Source organism: Camelus dromedarius, chromosome 5 (assembly GCF_036321535.1).
Source record: "Camelus dromedarius isolate mCamDro1 chromosome 5, mCamDro1.pat, whole genome shotgun sequence".
In the NCBI taxonomy this organism is placed as follows: domain Eukaryota; kingdom Metazoa; phylum Chordata; class Mammalia; order Artiodactyla; family Camelidae; genus Camelus; species Camelus dromedarius.
In genome coordinates this window covers 55,027,428-55,049,598 of record NC_087440.1, presented here as the reverse complement: position 1 = coordinate 55,049,598, position 22,171 = coordinate 55,027,428, and the positions used below count along the sequence as shown (strand labels likewise).

Sequence of the window (22,171 nt, the reverse complement as noted above, 5' to 3'; positions counted from 1 at the left end):
GGGAGTATTGGCAGAGGTTGGGAACCCTGTGCTAGGGTCCTGCCTTCCCCAGATACCTGACACCACTACCTCTTGTAAAGCTCGCCAGCTCCACAGGGCTCCACTGTGGAGCAGTGTTTGAGTCCCACACAGCTTCTCACCAGCACCCAACCTTAATGGAATCTCTGGGGGAGAAGCCTCTCCTACCTCCTGCTTCTTCAAGTCACCATACTTCTTCCATCAAATCCTGTCCTACTCAATGAGCTCAGGCTTATAGAAAACAAAGCCAGGAAAAATTTTACAGGCTAATTCCCTGTCCTATACCTCCCCTGAAGTGATGAAATTCAGAGCCTATTACTTGCTTGAACAGAGAAATGGAAAAGGGAAAATATCATATTATTCAGATTTATATTAATATTACTAAGAAAAACAGGGACGTAGACAGAAATGGAAAGAAGGATATTGTTCTCATTTTTCATTGTGGGTACACAGTCCATACTAAATTTGATAAATCAGGAACTAAACATTTCAATATGCCATTTAAACTAAATAAGACAACCACTAGAAAATAAAAATATAAAAACTAAGCAATAAAATCCAGAGATGGAAAGATATATAGGTCATGATAAATTCTTACTCTTTCATAGTAGAGTATCAATAGATTCTATAAAATTTGATAGAACTTGAAGGAATATGATATTAAACTAAAGCAGAAGCAGCAAACTGTTAACAGGGATGATTTCTGGGAAGTGAATTAGGGGCTGGGAAGAGGAGGTAGAAGCTGAGAAGGGGAGGGAAATTTCTACTTTATCATTTTTTTCATTTTAATTTTAAAATTATGCAATGTAATATTTCCTCACAAAAATTAGATTAATTAAAAATAAATAAGACTATTTTTACATACTGCCTCATTAATATTTAAAAGGTATATTTAGTAAAGAACTCACACATTAAAATATGCCTGTGGGTACGAGGCCTCTACTTTTAAAATTCACTGTTAAATTCCTTCCCATATTATGAACACCTACTAAAATAGCCACACTGAAAGACAAGTCTCCCTAGTCTTATATAGATGAACAAATAATTTACCCCTAAAAAAACATTGAGAAAACAACTAGCAGGTAACACCAACACAAAATAATAAGAATGATGGAACAATGTTAAGGAGCATGCAACCTTTCAATAGAAGAAATCATTCAAAACATTTCATTATCAAAAGTCACAAGAGGAGGTATAGCTCAGTGGTAGAGCGCATGCTTAGCATGCACAAGGTCTTGGGTTCAATTCCCAGTACCTCCACTAAAAATAAATAAGTTAATAAAAGTCACAAAAATAATTACATCCTTTGATCCAGTAAAACTATTTTAAAGAATATAGTCCAGCACTATGTTAAGTTAAATCACAGTTCCTATATAAATTCTCTATCAATACATATCACACTCCATATTTAGTCATGAAATCTAAACTTCATTAGAAACATACATAAATCTTGAATAAGACAAAGTATAAAACATTACAGTCATTAAGCACATGGATTCAGCACATGCATCACAATGTGCATTCCTTCAGGAATTGGGCAGATTCCCTAATCTTTACCTCTCATTTTGCTCCTCTGTGAAATATTTACTTACCTACTGGATGCTAGTTATTGTCCAAAGACATTTATTACCAGTTCTCCTACCTTTTAGATACAAAATTTCCATGTGACATATTAACTGCAAGCACTTCCCCATTCCATTGGTTTTCTTTAATCTTTGTCTTCTTTTGTGTAAACGGTTTTTTATCAAATATACATGTATTTTATATATATATATATATATATATATACATAGTATTGAATTTTTCTATTTTGCCACCAATAATTTCCTTTACTGTTTCTATAATTTCTAAGTTATTGGATCTCTTATAACTCATCTGGAATTCTCTCCTAAGAAGTGATCAGAAATTTGAACACACTGAAAGATATCACACAGGTGGAGAAGACAATGGTGGGGAGTGACAGGTAGGGGTAGGGGGTAAATTTTGCATTGTTTGACAGGTATTTTTACTTCTTTCCGTTTAAAAAAATTAGTTTTTAAAAATTATGCCACTCCCCTCTCCCATTATAAAGACTAGGGAAATGTAGAAATAATTTAGTGATACAAAAAAAAAAGCTTAAACAAAATTTGACATTTTAAAAGGTGTTAATTAAAGGATTATTTATAATAGGAAATTTAAAAATTGCTTAAATAGCTAATAAGAAGAGGATGATTGATTTATAATATATAATAGATAAAACATAATAAATTATACAGCAATTAATTAAAATATTTTCATTTTAAGAAAGATGTGTTTTGGAACTAACTGAAAAATTGAACATTTCATTAGATCCTCAGGGACATATAGTTTGATTTCTATTTGCAGGAATTTTTAAGCCATTATTTATTGCACAAAGACCATTATTACAACACTCTTAGAAATTAAAGGACAAGAAAGGTACACACATCTTGCCATGTCACACAGTTCCTTCCAGGGTTTGTCAATGTGTGGGCATAACTTTTAAATCATTGCAATCTGTCAACTCTGTACACATTTTCAGAGATGATTTTGGAGGTATATGGTTAAATTTTACACAGCTTTTTTAAAAAGTGTTTTCAATCATATTTTATGATTTCAAAGCACCATTAAAAATGAAATATTTGTTGCTTTATATAAAACATCTACATATAAAAATTTCAATCAAGAATATACAATGGAATAAAGACAGTCTCTTCAGCAAATGGTGTTGGGAAAACTGGACAGCAGCATGTAAAACAATGAAGCTAGAACACTCCCTTACACCATATACAAAAATCAACTCAAAATGGATTAAAGACTTAAACATAAGACAAGATACAATAAACCTCCTAGAGGAAAACATAGACAAAACATTATCTGACATACATTTCAAAAATTTTCTCCTCGAAGAAATAAAAGCAAGAATAAACAAATGGGACCTAATGAAACTTACAAGCTTCTGCACAGCAAAGGAAACCAGAAGTAAGACAAGAAGAAAACCTACGGAATGGGAGAAAATTTTTGCAAGTGAAACCGACAAAGGCTTGATCTCCAGAATATATAAGCAGCTCATACGACTCAATAAGAAAAAAATAAACAACCCAATCCAAAAATGGGCAGAAGACCTAAACAAGCAATTCTCCAAGGAAGACATACAAATGATCAAAAAGCACATGAAAAAATGCTCAATATCACTAATTATCAGAGAAATGCAAATCAAAACTACAATGAGGTATCACCTCACACCAGTCAGAATGGCCGTCATTCAAAAATCCACAAATGACAAATGCTGGAGAGGCTGTGGAGAAAGGGGAACCCTCCTACACTGCTGGTGGGAATGCAGTTTGGTGCAGCCACTATGGAAAACAGTGTGGAGATTCCTCAAAAGACTAGGAATAGACTTACCATATGACCCAGGAATCCCACTCCTGGGCTTGTATCCAGAAGGAAATCTACTTCAGGATGACACCTGCACCCCAACGTTCATAGCAGCACTATTTACAATAGCCAAAACATGGAAACAGCCTAAATGTCCATCAACAGGTGACTGGATAAAGAAGAGGTGGTATATTTATACAATGGAGTACTACTCAGCCATAAAAACCGACAACATAATGCCATTTGCAGCAACATGGATGCTCCTGGAGAATGTCATTCTAAGTGAAGTAAGCCAGAAAGAGAAAGAAAAATACCATATGAGATCGCTCATATGTGGAATCTCAAAAACAAAAACAAAAACAAACAAACAAAAACAAAGCATAAATACAGGACAGAAATAGACTCACAGACAGAGAATACAGACTTGTGGTTACCAGGGGGGTGGAGGGTGGGTGGGATAGACTGGGATTTCAAAATTGTAGAATAGATAAACAAGATTACACTGTATAGCACAGAGAAATATACACAAAATGTTATGATAACTCACAGAGAAAAAAAATGTGACAATGAGTGTGTATATGTCCATGAATGACTGAAAAATTGTGCTGAACACTGGAATTTGACACAACATTGTAAAATGATTATAAATCAATAAAAAGTGTTAAAAAAATAAAAAATTAAAAAATAAAAATTTCAATCAACATATCTATTGCACTTCTGCTGTGTTTGCTCAGACAGTTTCTGAGGGAATAATCATCGACAGCTTTTAATGATTGGTGGGAAAAAGCAGCAATAAGAAAGAAAAAGTTTGAATGAGTTCTGTCTTTAAATTTCAAAATGGACACTTGTGGGGGAAATGCTGATCCAAAGCAACGGCTCACAGTGCCATGAATTAAGTGAAACCTTACCCACCCTTTAAACAAGTGAGACTGATTGGAAAACATCTCTTATGTTTGTTTTTTAGAAAGACTCCACCAGTTTATGGTTGTGACAAACTAATTCTAAATTTTGTCATTCTTACTAATTTTTTTTAAGGGGTAGGTAATTAGGTTTCTTTATTTTAACGGAGGTACTGGCAATTGAACTCAGGACCTTACACAAGCTAGGCCCGCACTCTACCACTGAGCTATACCCTCTCCCTCTACTAATTTTTACATTATTTTTATTTTATTATTTTTGGGGGGTTGCTGTTTTGGGGGGAATATTTAGTTTATTTATTTATCTTTTTAATGGCAGTACTAGGGATTTAACCCAGGATGTTACGCATGCTAAGCATACACTCTACCACTGAGTTATATCCACCCCTCTTACTAATTTTTGATAACAACGTATTGCCCTTTATTTCTCAATATTTTAATTAAATGTGCATATAGTTTCTGTTGGTAGAGTCAAGGATACTGCAGTTGTTGTCATTGTTATTATTTTAAGGTACCATTTTTGAAAATCTATTATTTGCCAGCTATTTTATATATCTTTATCTTAAAGTTCCACAAGGAAGATATTTGTTATCAGGAAGGGTCAGAAAGGATGGAGACTCTTGTCTGGGGCCATATATGCCCTTTAACCAATGGATTTAAAAAGTGGCAGGGTTGGGATTTAAACCCAAATCTGAGATAGGAGGAAAGAGGGCAGGGCACAATCATTAAAAGAATGACACAGCGATCAGCACCAAGATAGCAGAAGATTCAACTCCCAGCACACCTTGAGCTTCATTGTACACTCACTGTAATATAGTAGCATAGTGAATGGCACTCCCACAGGTGCCATGACAGTTTTAAGGCTGACCATAAAAGGTCAAAAAGTGGGTGATAGCCCAGTTCTTGGGAATCCCAGCCCCTTCCCCAAGGTAGTTGGAATAATCCTCCCCCTTGTTAGCATATAAAGTTACTGGGCCCATTAAAAACTCACAACCCTGCACCTCATGGAGGCTCTCTCTTGCCTTTCTGAGACAGCCCACACTCAGTCTATGGAATGTGTATCTACTTTTGCTTTAAACATCCTCACCACACCTCGTGGCCTCTCTGGCCTTCTGAGACGGCCTACAGTCTGTCTATGGAGTATGTATCTCTCTGAATAAATCTACCTTCACTCTACTATGGCTTGCTCTTGAATTCTTTCCTGCTCAAAGCCAAGGACCCTCACTTGATGAGACTCACCTGGGACCTGGGACAGGGCTAACTTCTTGTGCCTTATTTTTCCTGTATCAAATCTATGGGGCCAAAGACCACATGCTTTCCACACTACCATATACTCATCTTGGTAGCCTGCTAATCCAAGGCTTGGTTTACACGAACACTTGGAGCCACTAGGCATTAAAGTTCTATTCGGCACATAAAGTAAGAGCATCTTTAAAGCTGAGAAAACAGAAAAAGAGAACCCTTTAGGTGTAATTCCTTCATCCTTTGAGTCCAGTGGGGAATTTAGAGCCCCTTTTACCCTTCTTTCAGCTTTAAAGGTTACAGGCAAATGGATTCATTAATTAATTAAATCCCATTTGCCACCCAACCCCCGCTCCCTGCCATATCAGAAACAGGGCTGGCCCAGAGGACACAGGAAATGTCCACAGAATTTGGTTCTCATCTTAACTTTTTCCCTTTGTGGTCAGCTAAAAGTAACTACTATTTTCAAAAGTGTTCACTGTGTTCCAGCTGCTGTGCTGAGCTCTTTAGTTAGGGTGTCATTAATTCCCACAACAGCCTTACCAAGTAGGGATTGATAGGCCCCCATCAATGAAGCTTCAGAACAGACATTGAGCAGCTCCAGGACTCAAGCCCAGGCTGGTCAGACTCTCAAACTGCTCTTCATCTTTTACATTACAAATTTTTCTTGAATCAATAAATGATTCATTTCTCTTGCTCCTTTTTGGTAATCCAGTCTCAAGATTTCAAGACTCCATTTCAAGATGTCTGCAGATACAGCCCATCAGATGAAGACCACCGGGGCCACACTTGTAGTTAAAGTTTAGTTTATTTACTTCCTTGCTGCTGCAAGGGAGCAAGCAGCCTCCCCCCACCCCAGGACCCTGGGATGTCCGACTTGAGAGACTTGGGAGGGGCTTACCTCAGGGTTTGGGCCTCTGCTGAGAGATCTGAGCAGGGAGCCAGTGAAGCAGGGAGCACCTCTGGATTGATGCTGTCGTGAAGCAGGGGCACTTGAGTGACTGGGGTTACTCTGTAGTCTGTTCTGGAGGCAACGGGACAAAGCAGAGCAGGCGATGTCACTGGTGAAAAAGCAGCAATCAGTCCAAAGGAGAGGCGCTGCAGAGCCTGAGGAGAAACATTGTTTACATGGCCTTGGCCTCCTCCTGTTGGAAACATTTTTTTAAAGTTCCGTTAGGAATATTCTAGTCTGATTACCTGTTTCCTTGGAAACTAGTATTTGAAAACCTCTTATCTGAAGCTCTGGGTTGGAAATCAAGGCTGCTTCCCTGTGTGGAAGTAACCCACAGGGAGTGAGATGTTCCACGTTCCTTGATATTTCAAACAGCAAAGTTCCTCATAAACTGTGACAGCATTTTCCAACAGAAACGTAGCGTGAGTCACACACACCACTTAAATCTTCCTAAGAGCCCTGTTGAAAAGAAACAGGTGAAATTAATTTTAGCAATATATGTTAACTACCTCCATAATTCAGCCAAAATATTATTTCAACATAGAATCGACAGAAAAAACGTTAAGTTAGATATTTCACTTTCTTTTTTTTTTTGTACCAAGTCTCCAAAATCCAGTATGGCAGATCTCAATTTGGATGTTAGATTTTCATTGAAACACTTGAGATATATTTAAACGTCTTAAAATTTACAGTTGAAAACATACATTCACACACCCAAGTTGTTCCAAACATACTTAAGAGTTTTCTAATAACTGAATCAAGGTAATTCAAATTTAAACTACTGAAGATTAAGTAAAATTAAAAATTCAGTTCCTCAGTCGTGCTAGTCACATTTCGGGTGCCCAAGAGCCACACAAAGCTAGTGACAACCACGCTGGACAGCTCAGGTCCATGATTCTAGAGAGGGAGTTTTCTCATCACCGTGCCCTTGATAGTAACTAACAAGAGCAGATTTGACAGGCGCACATTATCCTTCTTTCTTCTCCTGTGCCACCTGTTTGGTAACCATAAACTCTCTGCCACACTAAATAAACTCTCAATTTTCTCAGATTTCAGTTTTGAAATTCTTCAGCTGCAGGCAGGCCCAGCTACCCTAAACCAAAGCTCAGGCCACTGATCAGCTGTGCCCTCCCTTTTGCAGGGATTCTGCCTTCATTGTAAAATAGAGACATTATCTTCTACATCTTCCAAATACATCCCCAACAGTATAAAGGAATTACAAAGCAGCTTTTCAAAGCTCTTCTCTGAAATGAGATGCCATTACAAGTAAGACACACCACAGGTTCCTTGGGACAGAAATAATTAGAAGTGCCCTGAGTCCACATTAAAGAGTTTTGGCAGACTATGTGCAGCCTTCCTGTCTACATCCATCTGTTAGGTTAGGGCCATATCTTACCCAGTTACTAAGGACCAGGCATGTTTGTACCTTATGATGTTTTAATAGGGTCAGGTTTCAGTTCTGCCTTTGACTAATTATGAATCATTGGGTAAATAATTTTTATCAGTGTGTTTTCTGAAGTATACACTGATATTTGCTTGTGTTGCATGAACATCTTTAATTTGGAAAATGAAAAAAGCCAAAGAGAAATCGTATGGTGTGGTAATTTTGAGAAGCAGCCTGGTGTCTAGAAAGAGCATAAACATTGAAGTCAGAGAGGTATGGGTTCAAATCTACAGCCAAGTTATATATATACTTATATATATACATATAACTGAATCACCATGCTGTACACCAGAAACTAACACAACATTGCAAATCAACTATTCTTCAAAAAAAAAAAAAAATCTATAGCCAAGTAGTCAAGGAATGAAGAAGTGCTATCCCTTTAGAGGTGGCCCAGCAGTGCTGCTTTAAAGTGAGGACTTGGAGTCAAAACCCAGTAATTATAGCTGTCCTGGTGACTCTGCAGTGCTCTGTTTCTTTAGCTCAGGATTGGATTATCATGTTCATATTAGATTCATTCTGGAGAAGTTTTGTGCAAAGTTTATACAGAATGTGTTCCCATGGGAGGGTGTGTGTATGAAATCAGCTTCAAATGCAAGCTTAAGAATTGTTATACTCATTGAAAGGAATATTCTGACTTTATAAATTCACTTCTTAAGTCATTTGATTTCCCCATTCAAACTACAAACAAAAAAGTCATCAAATAATCAATATGAATGTTCTTTGCATGCTCATTGAAATATATTGGCATATAGCACTCTATTTATGATTTTTAGGCAATTTTATTGATTGTAAAACTTACACGTTTTATTTTAAAACGATTTTATGATCACAAAAGAATTTCGGTTCATTGTAGACAAAATAGGAAAATTAATGTAACCAAAGAAGAAAATGAAAATTGTCTACTATTAAACTCTCTAAATCTAAGAATTATTAAAATTTGGATATTTCCTTCAAATATTTTTTCTTTGTCCACTTTCTATGTCTGATCTGGAACAGGGTACTTCAAGGCAAGTTACTTACAGCCTTTGTATCTCAGTCTCCTAACCCTAACTAGCTTTTCTGGTTCTTGTGAGGATTAAATGGATAAAGCACTTTCAGAACAGTGCCTGACATACAGCAAGTTTATTACCTATTAACAATTATAATTAGATATATTTTTATTTTCCAAAACTGGATTAAAACTATATCATAGTTTCAAATTTTCCTTTTTTAAACTTTATTACTTTGATGGTACTTTCCCATCTCACTCTTTTTTTTTCTTATGTGAATATTTTTAAAAGCCTCGTTGATAAAAACTATTGCTCCATAGAACAGAATTCTCTTCTTAGAAGAATTTTATGGAGGGCACAATTCACAAGTATCCAACTGAGACTACTCATTTAAAAACGATGTTTATTATAAAGTATAAAAGACTATTATAATTTAAAAGAATGAAAATAGTACAATGTTCAGAGCTTTATTAGTGTTCATTAAAATTTCACTAACTTTAGTTTAGTCATTAATAGGCATTCAATAAGCAGTTGCTGGTTAGGTGATTAACTGAATGCTTAGATAAAAATGTTGATTAATGCTGGATGGGTTCAACATATCTCTTCTGGGTTTAATGTGAGGTGTCTGTTTATAAGTTCACCATTAGAGGAACTATTTGAGGACAAGAACTATATCTTACTCACTTAGGTTATTGGCAATACTTAAATACAGTACTTGGTACTTAGGGCTCAATGAATGTTAAACTCCACAAAAAGAATTAAAAATTGGAAAACTAGTTATCTAAATTAGGTCCTATAACTGATTAAAAGAATAGGCAAGTGAATAAATACAAATTAATATAATTCGATAAATTAATTTAATTAGTTTGAGTCCACCCTACTACCCCACCACTTTTTACCATTTGATTAATAAATATCCTTTTAGAGTATTAAAAACTGCATAAAAATGGCTATGCAATTGGAGTAAATGAGAAAATTCCCCACTTTCCAAACTATGTGAATACATTGAGATCTTATAATCTCTAAGTCTGCAAATAAACACATGTCTAAAGTTTACAGTCATTGTGATCTTTCTTAAGATTGACATTGTGGTAATAATTTAACACATTTGTAGTTGTAAGTAACAGCATCTTACTGTTAAACATTTTGGAAACAGTCTTCTCTATCTCCACTTTAACATGGCTATTACAATTTTGATATATTCCTGTTCACTTTTTTCAACAGTGAACAAGCATCATACATTACACTGAATACTAACACTAGGTCCTATGCATTTTTCTATGTGTTTAATTGGCTTTCACTGTTACATTTTTAGTGATTATGTAATATGTCATCATGTATATTAGACTCTTCACTAACCCATTCCCATATTCTTACTTAAATAGCTTCCAGTTTTTCATTGTCAGGAAACTGGTGAGCACCTTTAGGCATATGATTTTATGGCAGATCATCAGATATGGCATTTCGGGGTCAAAAAGGCTCTGAAGTTTTTATGGCTCTTGGCACATACTGCCAAAGTGTTTTCCAAAATAAATTATACTAATTTACAGTGTCATCAGTTATGTAAAAATAATGCTCCATCCACACACCTGAATTCATTGTTATTAATATGATTTTGGCATAATTTCCCTGCCACATAGAAAATTAACAATTTATTTATAGCATTCCTTCTTCTATATATGTGTATTCATTTATCCTAGAACACATACTAATAGAATGTTGATATATTTTTAACTGGTACTATGACCTCTTTTCCACAGCCTCTTTCTTGACAGTTTTTTATTTCAGGGTTTCTACAATTATAATAACCACTGATTCTTTAATTTTCAGTACTGAGATACCACTCTGAATTTAGGTCATCATTATTTTAGGTTGAATGTATCATAAGTGTTGCACAGTTCAAGTTTACAGAAAGGACAATAATTTTGCAGACCTGTACTTATTAACTTATAAATGTTTCTTTAACTGGGAAGAATGTGTCCTTCTGATAGTAAAAATTGCAACTAAAAGAACTGTGCTACCTTTGCCAATTTAATTATGTAGTTTAACCTAGAAGTGCTTAAATATAACATAGATAAATAAAATTCCATAGGAATCTAATAGCTCTTTTTGTTCTAGAGGTTCTACCTCCTTCTATCCCTATCTTGTTTGTTGAGACTACTGGCATGATTTCTGAATTTGTTGAAAGGAACAATTGACTCCCAGACAATCACTTTGGAAAATATATATTTTCCAAAGACCTTCTATCAGAAGAGCCTAATAGTAATTTTTTTAAAATAGTGTAAGTTGACTATGGTATTTATAAACATCATTTCCTTATTTTTCCCCAGTTAAAAATACTTACCAACAGCAGGTTTTATCTATATAGAGCTTAACAACTTTCAGAAGTTTTTCACATATATTGTTTTCATTTCATTCTTAACACAACTCTATCAGTATGTATGTAGACAGACATTATCATTCCCATGGTTTGTATATGGGAAAACTAAGGTTCAGGGCCACCATATGCCCAAAAATAAACGTGACATAAATGGTATGGCCAAGGCTGAAATCCAGCTTTAAGTCTCGGCCAGGAATTTCCCATTATACTGTAATGAGCTGAGCTGATACTAGACACCTGAACCTCTCTCCCCTGACTACATATGTGCATTTTTCTCGATTAAGAATTGAGGATTTAAAAAAAAAAAGAATTGAGGATTTGTGTTGTACCAAAATATGATTATCCTGTTGAAGTTTGAAAGAATAAAGCCACACAACTATTTAGATGGCCTTCTCTGAATGAGATCATCCCACCTACCTCAGGAAGCAGTGGCTCTCCAACCAGGACATGAGAACTGTGCAGGCCAGCTCTACAAGAGCAGACAGGGCTTGTCTAGACCTGGAGGAGCAGACCCTGGGTGGTGGGCTTAATAGATGTGCCCTAAATATGAAGGGAGACAAGACGGTGAAGTGGGAAAATTTATGCAAGTTCTTTATTTCTGGGTTCCCTTGAGACTACACCAGGTCTGTAGCAAATCAGATTACCTCCTGTGCTTCCCACGCTGGAAAACATCAAATCACAGGAAAATCATGGGGCTTCCTCCTGGAGTATCTATCTTTGCTGAAGATGTTAGGAATCAAATACTAAATAAATTCCATATAGACTTCATATTTTATGAAGATAGATGCATCAATATGATTTTTAAGGGAAAATGTGAGAGTTTAACAAATTTTAGAATGAGATGGACCACTGTGGGATGCTTCCTCAGACCATTGGAGATACTATGAACTCTCTTCTACCCTTGGATCTATGCAATGGAAAATGTTTAAGAAATACAGCATGACATATTTTCCTTCCACAATACCCTAGCACTTAAAGTAAAGTCCTATTTGAAAATAAACCAGCCTTGTTTCAGTTACAAAGAATCAGTGGACTGATCACATGGGCTAAAGGTCCCTATGGGATGGTGTATTTCAGAGAGATTAAGTTGGTGCTGCGAAGACCAGCTGCCACCACTTACAGTGGGCAACTTAGAGGTTCTTGATTTCATTTGTAATAAGAAAGATGGCATTCTTTATGTATGCTTTCTTTCTTCTATTGACTTTACTATGAACTGCATTGGAGGAGGCACCTGTTACATAGAAGTTATCCGTAAAACTATTTCGGCCTGCTGTTTCGTTACAGGAACATTTTAAATCACAGTTTTAATGTCTTTAATTAGTTGTAGGACTACTTAAGTTTTTATTGAATTTATGCATTAATCTAAGTTTTCAAAATTGGCACAATGGTCTTGAAGGTATTCTCTTCTTGTCTTTTGAGTACTTTATCCATAATTATGCCTCTGCTGTAGACTGTGAAAAATGGTTCCTAATGAATCATTTCACCCTGTGCCCACTTCCCTTTGAACATGACTTGATACCCCTCCCGTAAGACTGAACCCCTTGAATCTGGGCTAGCCCTGTGACTTGCTTTGGCCAATAGAATGAGGTAGTACTGACATTCTTGGATTTCCAAACCCAGGTCTTAAGAGGGCTTCCACATGTGCTGAGAAGGAACTTAGCTGCCATGTACAAAAAGCCAAGCTAGGCTGCTGGAGAAAGAGGCCAAATGGAGAATCTGCTGGAGAATAACCATGTAGAAGGAGTGGCCCCAGGTGATGGTCAGCAACAAGGCCCCACAAAGTTGGGTGAGACCATCTTGAATCCTCTGCTCAAGTGGGAGAATGGGATGAAAGAATGAGAAGAGAGAGCCCTATCCATCCCAGCTGAGACCATAGGAATGAAGCAGGGATGAACCATCTCACTGATATCTGCCCAAATTCCTGATCCATTGAATCAAGAACAAATATTATGGTTGTCATTGTATGCTACAAATTTTAGGATAATTTGTTACACAGCAATAGATAACTGGTATAGTGCTCTTCTCTTCATGTATCCTCATTCATGATATGGTGTTTTCTTTTTTGAATCAATCTTGCTAGAGTTTTATCTATTTTAATTTTTTCAAAGAATTAAGCTTAACTTTGTTGACTTTCTAATTGAATCTTGCTTTCTATTTCACTGCTTTCTTTTCTTTCCTTTATTATTTCTTTCTCCCTATTTTTTTGATATCACTCTGTTGTTATTTTTCTTATTTCTTAAGAGGGATAGTGCACTAATTTTGAAACTTTCTGCTTTTCTAACATAAGCATTTAAGGCTCAAAATTTCCCTCAAACATTTATTTTTCATTATCTCACAAATTTTGGTTCATATTCTTTTCATTATCATTTAGTTTTAGGCATTTAAAATTTTCCTTCTTAAGTTCTTCTTAAGCCAAGAGTTATTTAACAGATTTTTAATTTATCTTTTTGTTCTTAATTGGATATCTATTCTGTGGAATTTATTGAAGCTTTCTTTCATGGCCTAATATATGATTATTTGTAACTGTTCCATACAAACTTGAGAAAAATATGTATTTTCTGATTGTTGGATGTTCATTTGGCCAAGTTTTAAATTGTTTTGTTCACATCTTCTATATGTCCTTGCTAAAATTTTGTCTGTTTGGCCTATCAATAATGAGAGAAATTTACTGAATTGCTCATAATGGTGGATTTATCAATATTTTTCTGTAGCTCTGTAAATATTTGCTTATCTATTGTGAAGCTATTTTATTAGATGTGCACATGTCAAACTGTTCTAGCTTGGTGAATTGAATCATTTATCATTCCACTGTGACCCTCTCTATCCTTAACAATGTACTAGCTTTCTGCTGGTTAGTATTTGCCTGACAGTGTATACCATCCTTTTACTTTTCACTCTTTATATCCATGTGCTTTAGGCATATGTCTTTTAAACAGAATATATCTGGACTTCTAAAATCCAACCTATCTTCTGACTGAGTTTATTCCATTTATACTTACTATAAATCTCTATATTTGTAACTTTGTGTATCATCTTAATTTGTAGTTTCAATTTGCCTCACTTTTTCTGTTTTGTACTTTTAAAAAATTATGTATTAGACAAGAATTTTAGCACATCCTCATATCTCTTACTTTTCCTTCACTTCCACCTTCCATATCTTGATATTATCTAGAGAGTTTCATTCTAGGTTATTGTGAATATATATTCTTTTCCTTTGGTAGTACCAGTTTTTAAACAATAACAAATATTACAAAGATATTTGTTCACCTTAAAATATCTATTTCAACTTTTCCCTCTGTATCTCCTGAAGATCTTAGTTGCTGCTATATAGAAGTAGGTGCAGTTTGTCCCAAGAGAAGAGCGGGGAAGTAGCAAAAGCCAAAGAATTTCTTTCCTATTTTATCCTCCATTGTCTCCTGCCCCAGGCATATGCATTGGCCCATAAACACCAGTTCAGAATAGCCATTTTGCCCTAGAATTTTCTATTTCCTTGGTATTTGGGTGTTTGTCAGGTAACTTGGCTATTTTCTGTTTTGTTTTGTTTTGTTCCCTCTGTAGCTCCTCTGAGGTTGATTTTGGAGGAAGGAGTTAGTAACCTTGTATTGTGAGCATCCTGCTGGAAGTAGAATTGGACCTAATAATTTCATTTCATCTTCTCAACATTCCTGAGAGGTAGGTAAGGAAATGGAGATTCAGAGAAATACAGAAAACTTGCCCGATGTGAAGTGGTGATTTAAACCCCACCCACTTGATTCCAAAGCCTATACTCCTTTCCATTCGCAAATCAATATAGAAACAAGCTACGTTTCCAGCAAGAAAAATGAAAATACCTAGGTTTGAGTACTGACTCTGCTATTTAAGTAGCTGTGGGATCTTGTACAAGTCACTAATCTTTAAAGTCCTTTCCATCACTAAAATTGCTGATTCCTCAGTTATACTGTCTGCCTATGTTTCAGTAATTCCCAATGAAGATGTAATTCATTGCCGTCTGGTTTCTGCCACCATCTTTCAACTGAAATCATTCTCACCAATGCTGCTAATCTCACTCTTATTGCTAAATGAATTGAAATGCAGTGCTGTATCTTTCCATATGTTACACTTTGTTCTGTACTTCTTAATGCATTAAAGTGCTTTAGTTTTAGTTAACTCAGAGAAATCACCAGAGGCTTTGAAGAGGGAATTTCCCCCACAAACAGCCATACATACAAATTTTATTTATATGTGGTGCTGGACAATGTTTTGAAAAAATGAGAAAATATTAGAGATACCACACACAAATTAATTCAAGGTGGTCACAGACCTAAACAAGAGCTAAAGCTACCAAGTTTCTAGAGGAAAACATAGGAGAATAACATCATAACTTTGTGGTAGGCAAATATTTCTCAGAGGGGAAACAAAGCACTAAAGATAAAAGAAAAATTGATTAATTGGACTTCATCAAACTTAAACCCTCTATTCACCAGTGATGCTATGAGGAAAATGCAAAGGCAACCCACAGAGCCAGGTTTTCTACTGTTGGGGTGGGAGGTTACAGATAAGCAAGGGGAAGAGCTTGAATGATCCATGTGGTAATGGATTAGCACTGGAGATAACAGCATGAACTCATGATTAGGTTAATGTAGATATAGATGTCTACATATAGAAATATTTATAGATATGTGTATACATAGGTTAGTATAGACAGGTATATTTCTTCACTCTGTCAGCTGAGAAACTCCCCAGTAGCAAGGTGCACACCTACTGCCCAGAAATTGGTTTCTAGTACCATTTGCCAAAAAAAAGGAACCAGTGCTCCTTAGAGAAATGGCTGGTTCTAGTAGCAGGGCAAGGAAAATACAAGATGAACCTGGAGCATCTTGTAGAGCTAGAAAGTAAAAAAAAATAAAACAAACAAACAAAAAACCCACAATGAGAGGTCCACGTCCAAGTGATGGAGGAACAAACTGAAAGAACTACCAATGGCGGAAGTTAGAACAATGTAAGCAACAAAATAAAGTAGTATTAGCATATAACCCAAAGTATAAAATAAATATTCAGAAGTCCTGATAGAAATGATTGCATAAATAATGGGTAAGAAGAGACAAATCTCCCATGCAGAATAATTCCAAATAGTTTTTGTTCATAGTTTGTACTCAGGAAGATGGAATATAGTTTCCCAGTCTTTTAGTCTGCCCATACTTCCTTCCCTCCAAAGAGTACAGTATGGAAAGGGAGGGAAAGAGTAATTTTACATTGGAGAAATCTGACAAACACTACCTCAGCCAAGTCATCAAGGTAAGCATTAGCAGAATAAATCATGTTGACATTATGTACTCTTGATGGGCTATGATGAGAATAGCACTTCACCTTTACAGTCTTTTTCCCAAAAATTCATAACCCTAGTCTAATTATGGGAAAAACATCAAACAAATTCCTATGAGGGGCATTCTACAGAATACCTGTACTCCTCAGAATGACAGTACTCCTCAAAACTGTCAAGGTTACCAAAAGTAAGGAAAGGTCTGAGAAACGGTCACAGTCTAACAGGCCGAATGCACCATGATGACCAAATGTAATGTGGTATCTTGGACTAGAAAAAGATCAGTGGGTAAAAACTAAGGAAATCTGAATAAAGTATGAATTTTAGTTACTAATAATGTAGCAGTATCATTTCATTAATTGTAACAAACGTAAAACATGTAACGAGGAAATCAATGTGGGGCATATGGGAACTTACTCCACTATCTTTGTGATTTTTCTGTTAATCTAAAACTATTCTAAAATTAAACATCTTTATTTTAAAAAGTCAAACCACAGACTGGGAGAATATATTCAAAAAACGTATGTCTAAAAAAGGATTTGTACCCAGAATAAATAGAGCTTCCACAAATGAATACTAAAAAGACAACCAAATTTAAAAAGATAAACCTCAATTTTAAAAACATAGGCAAAAGACTAGAAAAGACATTCCACAAAACAAGATATAAAAATAAGCAAGTGAAAAGATGCTTATCATGTCACTGAAGAACTACAAAATTCAAGTGATACCATTTTACACCTACTAGAGTGGTTAAAATTAAAGAGTGACAACTCCAAATGTTGACAAGCATCTGGAACAACATGGACCTCTTCGCTATCACTAGTGAGAGTATACAATAGTACAACCACTTTGGAAAACTGCTTGGCAATTTCTTATAAAGTTAAGCATACTCAGAATGGCCCAGAAATTCCGCATCTATATTTCCCCAAGCGAAATAAAATATGTTCACAAAGACTTGTACAAGAATGTTTATAGCAATTTATTCATAATAACTAAAAACTGGACCAATCCAAATGTCCATCAACAGCTGAATGGGTAAGCAAAGTATTCAACGAAATACTCCAGCAATGAAAACAACTGCCGATTCCCGCAACAGTACCGGTGGATTTCAGAATACACCTGAGAGAAAGAATGCAGACAGGAATGAGTACCTACCTCCTTTATTTTTATCGTGATAAAACTCAGAAGAGTTGTCTAAGTGGTGGGAGACTGGAGAGGTGCTTGAGGGAACTCTTGGGTGATGGAAATGTTTTATATCCTGATTGGTTGGTGGTTACACAGCCGCTGACATTTAGCAAAACTCATCAAATCATATACCAAAAAAACTACGCTTTTCATTCTATTTAAATTTTACCTCTATTAAAAAAATAGACACGGGGGAAAACACTGGTAACGTTGAAAAGTAACACTAAAAGATGTAAGGAGAAATCTGCTGTGGCAAGTCCTTTCTTTAAAACCTTAAGTGAAGAAGCACTCCAGTAAGCTCTGCAGGATTTATGCGACTAAATAAGGACATTAAAAAGCCCTGCAAACTCTGAGTCCCCTCTCTCCGTCCGAGTGCCTCAGTCCTTTTTCGGATACGCTCGGGGCTCCAGGACGGATTCAGGCGTAGCCCGGGGTCAGGGGTCGGCCACTTCCGCCCCTCGCCCGGCTACGGCACTCCCACCACTCCGCCCGTCATCAATACGGGTCGCGGCCCGGCGCATGGATTCCGCTCATACCCGGCCTTTGAACCGTCCGTTCACCTTTCAATCAATTCAAATAGTGCGAGGAGCGAACCAATCGGAAGCCTCATCAAGGGGAAGGGGCGGGCACTTTTGCCGGAAGTGTTGGTTAAAATACATCCAATCAGAGGCTCTGTGTGGGAAGTTTGAATTTTGCCGAGTTTTAGGTAGTAGGCGTTCCTTCTTCAGAGGCGGCGGTGGTCGTCCAAGCCCAGAGGGTTCCTTTACTTTTAGTTTGGTTGAGGTTTCACGCTAGAAACTGCCTCAGGTAAGTGGATGCTGGAGAGTTAGAGGGACGGTGCTGGTCCGCTTCCTTCTAGAAGGTCTAGAAGGATCTGAGGACTGGCGGCTGCGAGCTGGACGCCGCTTAGGGGAGGTGTCTCTTAGGACTAGTTTACCTGTCCTTCCCGAAGCTGATGACGCAGCCCCCCGGAAGAGTAAATATTGTTGCCATGATCTACGTAGCAGTCAGCATTTGACCACCGGGGCGTAACTGGCCTTTGGCCCCAACATGATTCCTGTAGCTCCTTCCAGATTCTACGACAACTAAAAACGCCCGAGGTGACAACCTCTAGGCAAGACTGAGGCATTCTAGCCTTTCAAGCTGGAAGGAGCGCCTGTCAGCCAAAGAAGAGAATTTAGATGTATGTGAAGAGCCAGGCTCCCTGGCTTGGGATTCCAGCTCCACTGCGTTAGCTGTGCTAATGTGGGCATTTAATTTACCTTATCTGTGTAACGGCAGTTATACTACCTTTTTAGAGTTTAGAGGATGATTAAATATACCTTCAGTGTTAGTTCTCTCTCTCTCTCTCTGCTGTGTATAGTGCTATGCTTTATTTTAAAATAACTAATACATAATTTTAATTTTTCTTTAATATTTAGCTAATTAATATTTGCAGGAAGTGGCAAATCAACTAGTAGAGAAGAGTTCTTGATAAAAAGCAGTCCTTTATCACTTTCCCTGGGCTCTTAAAGGAGAATGTTATTAGCATCGGATGAATTCTCATTTTTTACACTCTGTTGATTGCTTAAAATCATGTAACATTTTCATTTGTTGCATTTCTTGTGCAGATTTTTCTTTTATCTGCAATGTTCTAGTGAACTTTTCTTGGTTATTCCTGTTGTTGAAGAGTATAGTGTGCTTATATTTTAAACTTCCTAATGGTAGACCCTCTGTCCTTTTTTTCTTTCCTTTCCTTTCTAGCTGTCAAGACTTTTCCCTAGAGAACCAGTCTTCTTTCTCCAGTTTGGCTTGTTGTTCTCTATACCAGCTGTACAGGTGATGTCCTTAGCCTTTCCATTTTTCTTTATTTTTTACTCCACGTTGGAGCCCATGACATCGTCTTTCTTATTATTCTCCCTTGTTTTGCTTGAATACTTTCTCAAGGGTCTTTCTAAGAAAAAAGTATATGCCTAGTAAATTATATGACTTCTTACATAGCTGAAAGGAATTTTATTCTGCCCTCACCAGGGAAAACTGATGTGGTTATCCTTCTGTATCACCGTGTCACTTCTTCTGAAAACTCTTCTTTTTCTCAATCTAACTGCCTGTTTATCTTTCGTACCTAACAGGCCTCTCGTGTGTTTTGTTTGTTTTGTTTTGTTTTTTGGCTTGAGAAAAGATGCCAGGCTGCCTGCATTCATCCCCAGGAGAAGATTAAGGAAACTATTCTGTATACTGTCCTTCACTTAACTTTTCCTGTTTTCACCTTTACTTCATACTGTATTTTGCAATGTTCTCTATGTATGGTAAGCCTAGAACCTCTTATTTATTTTCTGAACCTTAGCTTCCTGGGCTTCACTTCATCTGTCAAGCAAATCCTGTTCAGAACCCCAAAATAGGTTGTAGTGTCTTATCTTTTGATAACCTCCTTCCTAGTCTTCAGTCACATATTTATTCCACTTTGTATTTTAAAATTTTTATTTCATAAGGCTCTGAGGTGGGATAGGAGGTGAACTGGGATGTTAATTTTTTTTTAATTTTGGGGGGGTAATTAGGTTTATTTATTTTTGGAGGAGGTACTGGGGACTGAACCCAGGACTTTATGCATGCTAAGCATGCACTCTACCGCTTGAGCTGTACCCTCCCCCGGGAATGTTAATTTTTTAAATAATAAAATGAAACTCCATGTAAATTGGTCTTTCTTTTTCCTGATAGGATGTCTTCATCACATTTTGCCAATCGACACAGAAAGGACTTAAGTACTGACATGATTAGAACTAAAATTGCTCATAGAAAATCACTGTCTCAGAAAGAAAACAGACATAAGGAATATGAACGAAATAGACACTTTGGTTTGAAAGATGTCAACATTCCAGCCTTGGAAGGTAGAATTCTTTTTGAGTTAGATGAGACATCTCAAGAGCTTGTTCCAGAAAATGCCAGTGTCAAGCCAAGTAAGTAAAGTGCTATTGTAATTTTAAATGCTTTGAAGAGTGAGTAAAAGTTGGTTTAATACCTGAGGTTAAAAAAACCCTGACCAGAAGAATGGAGTTTTAATATACCATTTCAATAACTTGGTGTTTTCTACAACTAAATACTGTCTGTTTCAAGTAAAGGCTATGAACATCCTGAGCTAGGGTAAAGCCATTTACCTATGGAGGATTATAACACTTTTTATGTATATTGCCTTATAGGAAAATCCTAAAGTTCTTACTTCTGGAGCTTGGGTAAGATAAATATTGAGAAGATAAACTGATAAGGGACATAAAAATAGAACTGATTGATATATTCATGATTTAAGGATACTTTGCCAATGAGAAAGAGCAAAGAATTCATGTTTGTAGTTTGCCCAGAGGGATCTGAGGTCCTTAAAAAAGAAAGAATCAACTAATAAAGAAAGAAATGATCTCAACAAAAGATAAAAATAATAAAAATAGAGTGTCTTAGAAGGCAAGGGATGCTACAGAAAAGTAGGAAGAGAACTGGGAAATGGCATGCTTTTAATTGGAAGGAGTCACTAGACTTCTACTGAGTTGTATTCATATAGCAGGCACGAGGAGCTCAATTGCAGTGAAATAAAGCAAGGATAAATTGTGAAGAAATGGTGGAAGGAGATAGTCTCAGAAGTTTTATAGAGAAAGAAATGAGATGTCAAGTTGTTCTAAGTGTTCACTGCTTAAGTTTTTTATCATTTTTTCAGAACCAGTGTAATATGTGACACATCCAAGACACTCAACATATTCAGCTTAATTGATTCTGTTAGGTGTTAGGCTAAACTATTTCTTCCAGATATTTCATTTTTGTGATTCTAAGGTAAAGTGAGAGAAAAGAATTGGATTGAAGTGTTCTAGGTTGCTTTTTTGGATTTTGTTTTTGAGATGAAGTGATCAGTGCATGTTTGAAGGTCAAAAGAAATGGGTTGGGAGTTGAGGGGGACAGATTAAAGAATAACATCTTTTAGGAGTTACAGGAAATGAAAACTGGGTCATAGAATGATATAAGATGGCCTTAGAATGAAGAACTGGACTTTTTTTTTTCTGTCTGAGAAGAGGTGATACTGTCTTCTGAGTTGCCTTCTTGCCTCTACTCATGCCCTCTCACATGCTCCATTCCTTGACCAAAATCTTTGAAACAAAAGTTCAACTCTGTCAATATACTATTAAAATAGCTTCTATTTCTCATTTACAAAGACCTAGAGGTGGGAGTAGGCTTGATATGTTCCAGAGAAAGCAAGTAGGTAAGCATGGCTAGAGAAGGCAAACAGGTTAGCTCCCATAGAGCCCCGAGGACCATCATTATAAGGACATTGGTTTTTACCCTGAGTGAAATGTGAAACCATTAATGGATTGGTGGGTGTTGATGTAATCTGATTTATGTTTTAAAAG

The 22,171-nt window shown here is 36.4% G+C and overlaps 1 protein-coding gene across 2 annotated transcripts in view; it reads left to right on the top strand.

Moving 5' to 3' along the window:
• The first annotated feature begins 18,471 nt into the window (after window positions 1-18,471).
• The window catches only part of DLGAP5 (DLG associated protein 5), a 36,530-nt gene continuing 32,830 nt past the window's right edge, over window positions 18,472-22,171 (top strand). The window contains exons 1-2 of one of the 2 annotated variants that reach the window (XM_010982954.3): window positions 18,472-18,611; window positions 20,502-20,740. In XM_010982954.3, the coding sequence (XP_010981256.1) occupies window positions 20,503-20,740 (238 nt within the window). In that variant the 5' untranslated portion in view covers window positions 18,472-18,611; window position 20,502. Of the gene's footprint in view, window positions 18,612-18,848; window positions 18,988-20,501; window positions 20,741-22,171 lie in introns of those variants that run through there. The other variant, XM_064485970.1, reaches the window with a different exon arrangement.